At 43.1% G+C, this 12,033-nt stretch overlaps 1 protein-coding gene across 13 annotated transcripts in view; it reads left to right on the forward strand.

Annotated features, from left to right (window-relative positions):
* The window catches only part of BIN1 (bridging integrator 1), a 181,206-nt gene that overhangs the window by 118,837 nt on the left and 50,336 nt on the right, over positions 1–12,033 (forward strand). For 12 of the 13 annotated variants that reach the window (XR_011022888.1, XM_068246116.1, XM_068246117.1 and 9 more), the window contains 2 exons: positions 2,148–2,239; positions 6,235–6,279. Coding sequence is in view for 12 of the 13 variants with exons in the window: in XM_068246116.1 (XP_068102217.1) it covers positions 2,148–2,239; positions 6,235–6,279 (137 nt within the window). In the remaining variant the exon portion in view is untranslated. The remainder of the gene's footprint in view (positions 1–2,147; positions 2,240–6,234; positions 6,280–12,033) is intronic. The other variant, XM_068246118.1, reaches the window with a different exon arrangement.

Below are 12,033 nucleotides of genomic sequence, written 5' to 3' on the forward strand. Positions count from 1 at the left end.
TAGCCAGATGTGCCCACAGGATTAGCGCCCCTCCCCATTATTGCCAAATGTGCCCCCAGTGTTAGGTTATAACCCCCAAGACAATCGGATGTGCCCCCCATTATTCCCCACCCGTTACCCTGATGGGCCCCAAAATACATTTCAACTCCCCTTTCGGAACACTAAACCACCCTCCGTTATGGGTAGCCAGATGTGCCCCCCCCTTACTACTCTGCCTCCTCCGTGGCCAAATCAATAAAAAAAATGCCCCTGCAAGCCGAATATCTCACCTTACCCGGTTCCTGTGATCATCCTTCAGCCCCAGCTACCATTCACCGCGCTGCACTCAGCCCTGTGATACCGAACACCGAATGACGTCATCAAGCCGGGACCCGGATATTTAGCGTCACAGGGCTGAGTGCAGCGCGGTGAATGGAAGCTGGGGCTGAAGGATGATCGCAGGAACCGGGTAAGGTGAGAGATTATCCTTGCAAGGTCATTTTTTTTAATCGATCTGGCGCGGAGGGGGAGAGATGAAGGATCATCGCTGTTTGCTACAGCGGTGATCGTTCATCCGCGGGGGAGGGGGGGGGTCACTAATTGGCTACAAGGGAACATTTTCCCTTTCACCAATTAGTAAGGCAGCTGACAGTGCTGGGGGGTGCGCTCTGAAGCGCACCCGATCGTGCACAACAGGGCTGCAAGCAAGTCAGTATATCTACGTCATGGTGGCTTGGAGGGTGCCACAGATGACGTAGATATACTGTAGCAGTGGACAAAGTGGTTAAGTTGATCTGCTTTCAAGCTGCATACATTTGTAAACATAATTTGCATAATACTGCATCAGTTCAGAATTATTTGCATGTAATTGACCATCCCTTTTATTAGAGGACACCTAAAGTGAGAAGTAAAAGGAGCCTGACCTATTTATTTCCTTTTACACAATGCACATTGCCTGGCTATCCTGCTGATTCTGTCTCTAATACTTCTAGCCACAGCCCCTGAACAAGCATGCAGATCAGATGTTTGACTGAAGTATGACTGGATTAGCTGCATGCTTGTTTCAGGTGTGAGATTCAGATATTGCTGATGCATGAAAGATCAGCAGGGCAGCCAGACAACTGGTGTTGCTTAAAAGGAAATAAATATGGCAGCCTCCATATACCTCTGTCCAGTTGTCCATTAATATTAAAACTAACTTTGTGCTTGACACCAACCTGAAAGCTTTTCTGACTCGCACATAAATATGGTTATCAGTTTTTTCTCTCAATGGTTTTTAATTTTTTTTTCGATTTCCCTATCAAATGCATATAAAATAATCATTGAAAACAAGTATTACCCCTAGAAAGCCTAAATTGGGGGGGAAAAAAGGATATAGATCATTTAGGTGTGATAAGTAGTGATAAAGTTATTGGCGCAGGAATGGGAGGAGCGCTGACAGGTAAAAATTGCTTCCGTCCTTAAGGCTGGTTCACACGGGCGTTTTTGTGGCGTTTAACGCAGCGTTTCAGATGCAGCGTTTTTTGGGATATACCGCCGTCCCATTTAAGTGAATGGGAGCGTTTAGAGCTGGCTTTTGCAGGCTTTCATGAAAGCCTGGCGGTAGATTCCAGTGTTGCATCTAGTCTCGAAAGCAGCATGTTGCTTTCAGAGTCAGTAAACGCCAGGAAACCATAGCAGATACCAGAATTGCTAGCCATGAACGCTTCCTAAAAGCCTTTAAAAGCTAGGGTCTAAACGCTGGCATTTAAATGTGGCGCTGAGCGAAAGCTCGACAGAAGCCCGTGTGATCCAGCCCTTAAAGAGCCCTCATAAAATGGAAAAAAAAAAATAGGCTACCTGATCTGAGGGGAGGGTTGGTGGTGGGGAGTTGCTGAGCGGATCAGGGGGTGCAGCCAGGGAGAGAATGCCCTTAGGGGGCGTTTTGAGCAGTGAATCTCTCTCCTCTAGTTACCTTCCGAGACGGCGACAAATAATGTCGATGATCTCGGGGGGGGGGGGGGGGGGGATAGTTGGGGGCAGAGAGTGCTGGTGAGGTGGAAACAGAGACATTTTCTATACCTCATGACACGCCTCTGTGTCCCATCTGCCCGCACCGCCTTGGGTTCTCTTTAAGGTGGAAACAACCAGAGAGCTAAAGTGGTTAATTAACTTCTTTGTGCTTCCAGCTGAATCAGAACCTGAATGAAGTCATGGTTGGTCTTGAGGGAGTGGAAGGGAAGCCGTCCTCTAACGCCTACACTGTGAAAGCCCAGCCGAGGTGAGTACGCCGCCACCGCCCCCAGAATCACTAACTTGTATCTCGTTCACAGGAAGTGTCATTTCTAACCTTCACGGTGGATCTGTCTGGTTCATAGCGAGATGCTATTCGCTGCGCAGCCCCAATCTGTTGAGCTCGGGACCCACTCACGGTACACTCCGTTTATTGGATCCGTTAAATAGCTACAGCTCCAGATGAAAACGAACTGCAGAGCTAGAGCTGACAATTCAACACTGCCCCGTGATTCTCCCTGTTCCCTGACAGAAGCGTTGCTTCCTACTCCTGCCAGCCATCCGTCCTACTCTGCTAGGTCCGTGGCATCGCTGTACGTTCCCAACAGTCCTCAGTCCCATAGTTAGTCCACATCCAGTTGCACGACCACATATTTAATGGTAACAACTGATCACTCTGCTTGCTGAGTTTTGGGAAGTAATAGGTGGCTCTGTTTTGGAGTGAAGACAAACCATTAAGGTGGCCATTCACTTACAGTTTTTTCCCTTATAAATATCTAGCAGATTCCATCACTCCGATCACTACAGTGCCTCAATAAACCTCCCACACACATACTAGCTGTACAGATGTGTCATTAGCCTCCAGGCTAGTGATGTGTCGTTATGGAGGGGGGGGGGCAGAGGGACAATGAGCGGCACATGAAGGAGCTGCTTACTACTGGTGGGGTAAGTGGGGAGAGCCCATGCACTCGGATTTTGAGTTTTTAACCCTTACAGTAACCTTGAAATTAGTCCTATGCTTGTAGCTATTAGTTTAGGCCATGTTTAACTAAAGGACCACGGTGATTGAAATCTACTCCCTGTTTTGGTGGCTACCTGGCTGGCAGGGAGTAGATTTCAATCAGCCGCCGCTTCGCTCATCCGCCGTTTTCGTCGATCCCGCCGATCTTGCCGCTTAATCCCCGCCGTGTCCCGTCACAGCTCACTTACTCTGCCTGTCTATGACGGCAGAGCCATGTGAGCCGGTAAGGAGACGATTTCATTGGGTCCTGGCCCTGTCTATCAATGTAAGCAACTCCCATTGGCTTACATTGATAGGCAGGGTCAGGAGTCAATGAAATCGTCTCCTGACCGGCTCACAGGGCTCTGCCGTCATAGAGATGGCAGAGTGGGTGGCCCAGTTCCCCAATGTGCGGCGGTGACGACTATTGCGGGTGGTATGTGCGGTGATTCGTCGTTATCCGTCGGGATTCCGCTGTTTCTGTACCAGCGGTCTCTGGTCCTTAAGGGGGTTAAAGGATATCAAAGGTGATTAAAAAAAAAAAAAAACCCAGCTCCTGTGTTCTCCTTGGTCCTGCTGGTAGCCTCTATCGTATCGCCAACCCCTAATGGATCGGCGCCTTCTGCGCATGCCCGGGCATTCGCCCGCATCATTGAGTGTACTGTGCAGGCCCAGTGCACTTCTGGTGACGTGGACACTCCCATTGATGTTATGCGATACCTCAGAGGCTGCCAGCGGGACTTGGGAAAAGACTGGCGCTGCGGTGAGGGACACATGGGACTTCCAAGGCCTGGAAGAAGTCCCATGTAAGTAAAGCTAGTTTTTTGTTTTGGATATCCTTTAATGCTTTAGACTGTAGATTAAATTTGAGTTCCTTCCTACTGTAACCATTCGGCAACCGTCAATGTGATCCATTCTGACCAGGATGAGGGTTGCCAAAATTCTTACACCCAACAGCATTTAAGGATTGGTCAACAAGAGTTGAATAAATCTTACGTTCCATCAGATTTTATGTACAGTACTTTGGAATTGGTTGTGTTGCATTTTGATTGGTCCAGTTCCAAGCAATTTGCATACTATTTATATCAAATTAAAATAATTAGAATCTAACTGAGTATTCCTGAATAGCGAGCGATATTTAACAGACCAGGTTTGCAGAGGCCTCTCTGCTTTCCGGTAACCTCAGCAAATTGGGCCTTGCGGAGTTTATCGCGGCTCTTCAGAATGACATTTCACAAATCATTTTTGCGGCCTGCAGACTCTCTGCGTTTCTGCGGATTCCCTCTGCCTCCGCTCGCCCCGATGTATATAAGAGCTATATAGAGGTTTCTTCTTGGCCTTTATATCACATTCTGCTGGCACGGAGGTTTCTGCAGCAGCGATAAGCGAGAGGACGGCCGTGGTCGGCTTTGTGCGGGTAATCGCTCTGCCGCAGCTGGAGATTCTCGGCCGGTCAGGCGTGGGCAGTTATGTGACGGGTGCAGACTCTACCAGTCATTCTGTGAATGTTAATACCAGCCCAGCTTATCGGACTTGTGTTACGTCTGCCAGGCCAGTGTCACACAGCGAGTGGGCAGCTCCGAAACCGCAACGCTCACTGCTCAGAAACGTGCAGGAACTTCTGCGGGTTCATTTTTACTCTTCTATAGTGATATTATGTTTTTTAAAGGAGCACTTTTGTGAAAATTGTAAAATTGAAAATACATGTTTACACATACAAATAAGTACGGTATGTTTCTTCCAGATAAAAATGAGCCATCCATTACTTTTTTTTAGTAAGTAGTAGAAATCTGACATTACCGACGGGTTTTGGGCTAGTCCATCTCTTCATAGGGGATTCTCGGCATGGCTTTTATTCTTTATAAAGATTTATATAATGATGCTGCCCAGCCTCGCTGCTCGCTGCACATTTTTTTTTTTTAGCAGTTGGAAAGAGCAAATGCTATTCACAAAGTGCTTTTGAAAATAAAGAAAACCCTAAAAATCCCCCATGAGGAGATGGGCTATTCCAAAAGCTGTCAGTTCTGTCCGATTTCTACCTGCTGAAAGTTGCAGCAAGATACGTGAAAACGGCTCATTTTACTCTGGAAGAATCGTACATGTCATTTGTATGTGTTAACATGTATTTTAAATGTTACAATTTTCGCGAAGGACGGCCTGTAGTGACATATAGTAGAATTCAGTAAATTATTCGGGACTCCCACTTTTACGGTAATTTTCCTGGTTTAAGCATCAGAAACCTTTCTATAGCTGCAATATGTTAGCCTCTGTATGTTGGTATGTAGCACTGCCTTCCCAGTGAGGCTTAGCTTAGAGGTTTCAACAAACAAAAATATTTTTTGTTATTCAGTTATTATGCAGTTATTCAGTATGTTATACTGACTACAGTTCCTCTTTAAAATTTACTTTGGGCAGTGCTTACACTTAGTGGGGCTCCATACACAGCAGACGGATAGATAGATTAAATGTGCAGCACTTTATTCAATATACAGGAAGTGTTTTCCTTAAAAGTGGATATCCTGAAAAATGTATTGCATGCTACTATATAGTGCTTCTAAGCCAGGGGTGTCAAACTTCAATACAAAGCAGGCCGAAATTGTACACTGGGACCTAGTCGCGGGCCAACCTCAATATCTACTGGCCACCTTCCTCCCTTATAAAGTTCCCAGGAGTTTAATGGCCCTTCTTCCCTCCCCTATACAGTTCCCTGGTGCCTAGAGGTCCCCACCCTCCCCTATTCAGTTCCCTAATGTTTAGTGCTTGCCCTCTACCTTCCCAATATGGCTTCCCTGGTGATCCAGGGCTTCACTTGCAATATAGTTTCCCTGGTGGTGGAGAGTGGGCCAAACATAATGAAAAGTGGGGAATCCACTTGAGGGCCAAATGTAATGGCTCTGAGGGCCAGATTTGGCCCGCGGACCGGAGTTTGAAGTGTGTGCTCTAAGCCAGCGATCTGCAAACTTGGCTCTCCAGCTGGTAAGGAACTACAAGTTCCACAATGCATTGCAGGAGTCTGACAGCCACAGTCATGATTCATAAAGGCAAATGTATTGTGGGACTTGTAGTTCCTTAACAGCTGGAAAGCCAAGTTTGCAGATTACTGCTCTAAGCAATTTTAAGAACGAATTTGAAGAATCTAATTCCGTTGAACAAGTTGTGAGTTATTTTTTTTTTTTTTTTACCTCTATTGCTTTTGGTGCTTTTTTTTGTTAATTATTTTGCCCTTTAATGACTGAAGTTGTTCCCCCGACCCCCTCCGACAGAAAGAAAACCAACCTTTTCTCCCGGCTGCGGATAAAGAGGAGCAGGTAGTGGTAGCCGCTGCATCATGCGCTAACGCGTGGAGCGTGTCCGATTAACAAGTGTGATAAAACGCGCATGTTCCCGTCCGTCATCTCTGTGTACATTGAATTTAATAACTTCTAATATTTTGTCTGTCTTGGTAATGAAAGTTCCTTTACTCGTTTTTGATGGCATTTTACCTGTGCCAAAACCTTTTCTTGTCTGCCATGATGCTTTTTTTATTAACTCTTTGTATATTTGGCATGCCTTTACAAGACTGAAAATGTATTTGCTTGTCTAAGAGACTGATAAAAAAAACCTCTGGGTTATCCAACTCCCCTTTTCATCTCCCCCCCCCCCTCCCTTTGTCTATTCCCCCACTCCGATATTGTGGTCACGTGACTGTGGCATACAGCTTCTGGGACTTGGCTCAGTTCTGGTGAGGCTCTGTAGGTGGTAATGGGTGCTGCTCTGCAGTAGCACTTCCATTACATACCTCAGCAGGGAGTGGGAGGGGGAAGAGGCATCTGCAGTCACATGACCGTGAGTTCTTTGTTACAATAAAGGTATGTGAGGTCACAGGTTAGCAATGGGCATTGGCTGACGAGTTCAGTTTTACAAAGTTGGTAAATGCAAAAGAGATAACTAAGCTAACAGTTTTTGTCCTGGAGACCTCTGGTGATGAAATATGAACACATACTTAGGTGTATGAAAATCTTTCTTTTTTTTGTTTTTTGTACTGCTTTGCTGTAGTTCACTGTTCTGTCCTCTTTCCCTGTTACTTTCCATTTCCTGTTTAGTACCTGTTTCTGTTCCCCGTTTCCAGTTTCCTTCCTTGATAACTTCCATCTTAACTTTCCTTTTCTTTTGTCCTATACTTTACTTCCTCTTTCTCCTCTTTCCTTTCCTTTCTTTTTATTTCCACCTTTACTCTTCCCTTAACTTTCTTTTTCTTTCTACCTTTACTTTTCTTTCTACCTTCACTTTCTTTCCACCTTCACTTTCTTTCCACCTTTACTTTCTTTCCACCTTTACTTTCTTTCCACCTTTACTTTCTTTCCACCTTTACTTTCTTTCCACCTTTACTTTCTTTCCACCTTTACTTTCTTTCCACCTTTACTTTCTTTCCACCTTTACTTTCTTTCCACCTTTACTTTCTTTCCGCCTTTACTTTCTTTCCGCCTTTACTTTCTTTCCGCCTTTACTTTCTTTTTCTTTCCGCCTTTACTATCTTTTTCTTTCCGCCTTTACTTTCTTTTTCTTTCCGCCTTTACTTTCTTTTTCTTTCCGCCTTTACTTTCTTTTTCTTTCCGCCTTTACTTTCTTTTTCTTTCCGCCTTTACTTTCTTTTTCTTTCCGCCTTTACTTTCTTTTCCCTTTACTTTCTCTTTCCGCCTTTACTTTCTTTTTCTTTCCGCCTTTACTTTCTCTTTCTTTCCACCTTTACTTTCTTTCCACCTTTACTTTCTGTTTCTTTCTACCTTTACTCTCTTTTCCCTTTACTTTCTCTTTCTTTCCACCTTTTACTTTCTCTTTCTTTCCACCTTTTACTTTCTTTCCACCTTTACTTTCTTTTTTTTTTCCCCACCTTTACTTTCTTTTTTTCTGTCCACCTTTACTCTTCCCTTATCTATCTTTTTCTTTTTACCTTTACTTTCTTTTCCCTTTGCCTTTACTTTCTTTTCCCTTTACTCTACTTTCTTTTTCTTTCCACCTTTACTTTCTTTATCCTTTTCATCTTCAGCGATGACCGTAATTTGTTACTTACGATTAACTGAAATATCACAATTACGGCCATATGTAATTACAATTTGAAAATTCAATTTTATTTGCTAATTCATTAGTTTTGTGTAATTAAACGTGATTTTGGGCCAAGAAGCCCCCATACATGCTATTGTCACCAAAATTGATAGATATGTTGAAGGGAATAATGGGAACAAGTCCATAAAACATTTGAATTTTTAAAATTGATTTTCTCAAACTACAAGTAATGTTTTTTTAAACTCAGCAAAATGTCATTTTACAGAGTTTAAAATCTATTTTTCTCAAAACCTACGAGGTCTTTTTAAAATATTCCTCATAACATACATCTCAATTTTTGTGACAAATGGCATGTATTGTGGGTTTTGCTATTAACCGCTAAAGTCAGTGCAAAATTATGTGAAAATTACTTGTAACTGCAAAATTATGGTTTTATTATGGTTCTAATTTAAGAAACCTTTTCAGACATTAAAGTGTACCAAGGTGACATGAGATAAACGTGTATTGTACAGCACTAAACATATTAATAACCAGGCTGTTTTACTTGTTTTGCTGTCTGGAAAGAGTTATTTTTTTTAAAATGGAAGTGACAGCTTCTGTCTTGTCAGGAATATAGTAAACATCACTGATAAGCAAATTACAGCCTTAAAAGTTTTCCTGGCAGAATACATTTTTTATATATTTCTGAGAGCAGAGGGAGAGAGAAAGGGGTCAATATAGTTCATGTATTTTCATTTAGGGACACTTAATAGACTTCAACTGAACAGAGACAAGAAAACATTCAATCTACTTTCTAAATGTTTAAATGTGAAATCAAATCCTGGGATGTCTAAAGTCATTTTTAGGAGTAGGAGGATAAATACCATTGTTTATCTCATAAATTTATTTTCACCTCTGGTTCACTTTAAGTATTATGTTTCTCATCTTTAATTGGGAATTATGGTGCAAAATTACAATTATTCGAAATTTTGTGCTTCTCACTATGCACATTTATTTTTTTCTGTTTTTTTTTTCTTTTCACTTTTACTTTCTTTTCCCTTTTTCACATTTACTTTCTTTACACCTTTAGGCTGCTTCCACACAGGGACGTTACAGGCGCACGTTAGTGCAGCCTGTAACGCTCCCCCAACACACAGCAATGTAACACAAGTGGGCTGTTCACACTGCCCACGTTGCGTTACATGTAATGCTGCACGTTGTAGTGAAAGTACAGCATGCTGTGCGTTCTAGCGGCTTTATCCACGTTAGACTGTTTGCACATGCTCAGTGGTGGGCGGAGAGGAGGCGGGGAGATGCCGCTACAGTAGCCGCGCACATGGCTACTTAATATGCGCTGCACTGGCGGCCGCTGATTGGCCGGCGCGACCACGTGATGCGGAGTGTCTCGCTCCGCATCACGTGGTCCCACCGGCCAATCAGCGCCACCCTGGGAGACCTTATGCGGATAGAGCCGCCTAACGCTGCTCACTCTAACGTCCTCTCCCGCACCACCATGCGTTGCGTTAGGGGCACGTTATGCGACCATAACGTCCCCTAAAACGCAACGTCTTGGTGTGTAAGTAGCCTAACTTTCTTTTTCCCTTTTCACCTTTTTACTTTCTTTTCCCTCTCCCCCACTTGCAAGCAAGCAAGCATGTAGTATCTAGCAAAGGCCTCTTCCTTCTCCTTCCATAACACAAGCAGAAGACCCTTTGGCCCATATGCAATTAACTTTTTCACATGAGTTTTCTCCTAGGTGATATTTTTACATTTGTCAATAAAATGTATTTTAAGCCAACAGAAAGCAAGAAAATGCTCAAAATAATTTTATCAGTCCTTTTGCACTTACCTTTTGGTACTTTTTTAATTGAAAAGTGCTGGAAAGGTATTTTAATTTGAAGATGAAAAATTATCTCCTAGGAGAAAACTCAAGTGAAAAAGTGAATTGCATATGGCCCTTTGAGTCAGATAACCTCCTTTGTGCATTGTCTAGCTACTCTGTTCCCCATGGCTAGCCAAGTTAAATTTCCCCATCTGACCAGCCCATATGTATGTTGCTAGCTTTACACTGTTACTCTGGAGTGATGTATCAAGACAGGTGGAGGGAATATTGCAGTAATGGTGGCGCAGTTATCTAGAGCAACCAGTCAAGACCCTTCTTTGAGGGCAATGTCTCCACTCTTGCTCCAATTTTCTTTAAATCTGTCTTGGTAAATTCATTCTTGTAGATTCTGTGAATCAATTAAACTTGAACAAAAGTAGGATGTTGCTCAACGACTGGGTCATCCTGTTTACAAATGGAACCCGCAGTCCAGTTGCTCAGGTTGAGTTCAAGGCCTCTTGCTTCAGGTTTCTTATGTCTGTTCCACTGAAGCAAAAGCAGAGCATTGGTTCAAAAGTTGCCAATCTGGTTACATCTTTGGTTTGAGGCAAATAACCAGATTGGCCAATCATATTTTTGCTTCAGACATAATCTGCCCCGATGGGGTGGTTGTAAACCTCCATCTGTATTGCTATAAGGTGTCACTTATAGCTGTTGCCTTTTGTTGGACTTTGATGAACTAAGAACTACCTCATGATAGTGTTTTTACTAAGCGCAAAGTCTTTTTTTTGTTTGTGTGCAATATTGTTAAATATGTGTATTGTGTTAAGGATATTTTTCCTCCTGTGGCTGTACTACCGACCTGTATGTGAAAGACCAAATTTTGAATTTTTGTAGCAAACATGATCTTCCTGCATGTTAATGACTACATCCGATGGTCGAACCGCCCAACAATAGAGATGGTCAATAAAATGCTATTAGTTCTGACTTGCATGCAATTTTAATGCTAATTATAGGCAGCTTGAGAACTTCATTGGATTGTGCATACTATTTGCAGAAATGTGCATGCAAGCAGGCCAAATGTGCTTGCAAAATGCCTATACAGCTCTTCTCTTCCTTCTGGTGAACAGGGGGGGGTGGAGAACAATGTGACATTTGAAGTGTGAAAAATGGATGTTGGACTACATTCCCAGCATCGAATAGAACTATTTACCAACCTTGGCGTACTCTATTGAAATGTCATGTAACACATCAGCAGACAGTAAGACCAGGTCCCATACGCAGTCTTTACAAACCAATAGAAACAATCTGTTGTTCTACTACCGACAAAGTTCATATGTCCATCTACTGTCCGCAGGATCTCTCCTTTGTCTCTTGAGTACAAGTTATCTGGCTCCAGTAGCCACAGAGCATGTATGGGTACAAAAGAGAAAACAGCCCAACCGTTTTCGGTGTGCCCTGATGGAAAAACGCGTAAACCTGTTGGGCTGAGAACACTTTTATGTGCTAAAGTACCACAATCAATCAAAGCCCATCAACTTTATTCTACACTGAGGGAGTCCTTGTTTTAGTTTGTCTCCATAAATGCTCTGCGGATACTAGTAGGATAACTTGCACACAATAGCCAAAGGGGACGTCTTGAGGACAGTGGATGAACATATGAGTTGTATTGGTAGTAACACAAGTGCAACAGATTGTTTCTATTACATTCCCAGCATGTTTGCATTATTCGAGGCATGTGTGCATATACACACAAGAAATGGTAGAGGCCATTTGTCTGTACTTATGGGTGCACAGCTACAAGCACACAGCTTTACAGTGGCTCGTTTAACTTGAAAAGTTGACTTCTCTACCTAATACTTATCACTTACACTAATCAAGATGGTGGTTTGGATAATGTTCCTTACTCTGTTTAGAGTTTAAACCACCTCCTAGTTTCTTCTGTCTTTTTTAGGCATGGTGGTGGGGCGGGTCTGGGATAACCCATCACACCTGCTGCGGCCTTCACAAAAGGGACCACATTTTTTACAGGACCACTATCGCGAAAATCGTAGAATTTAAAATCTATTTAAACATATACTACTACGTACGTTTTTTCCAGGAGGAAAGTTAGGCTTAAATTACTTTTCTCCTGTGTTGCTGTCACTTACAGTAGGTAGTAAAAATCTGACGAAATCAACAGGTTTTGGACTAGCCCATCTCCTAATGGGGGATTCTC

The sequence above is a fragment of the Hyperolius riggenbachi genome, chromosome 7, assembly GCF_040937935.1.
Source record: "Hyperolius riggenbachi isolate aHypRig1 chromosome 7, aHypRig1.pri, whole genome shotgun sequence".
NCBI lineage: Eukaryota > Metazoa > Chordata > Amphibia > Anura > Hyperoliidae > Hyperolius > Hyperolius riggenbachi.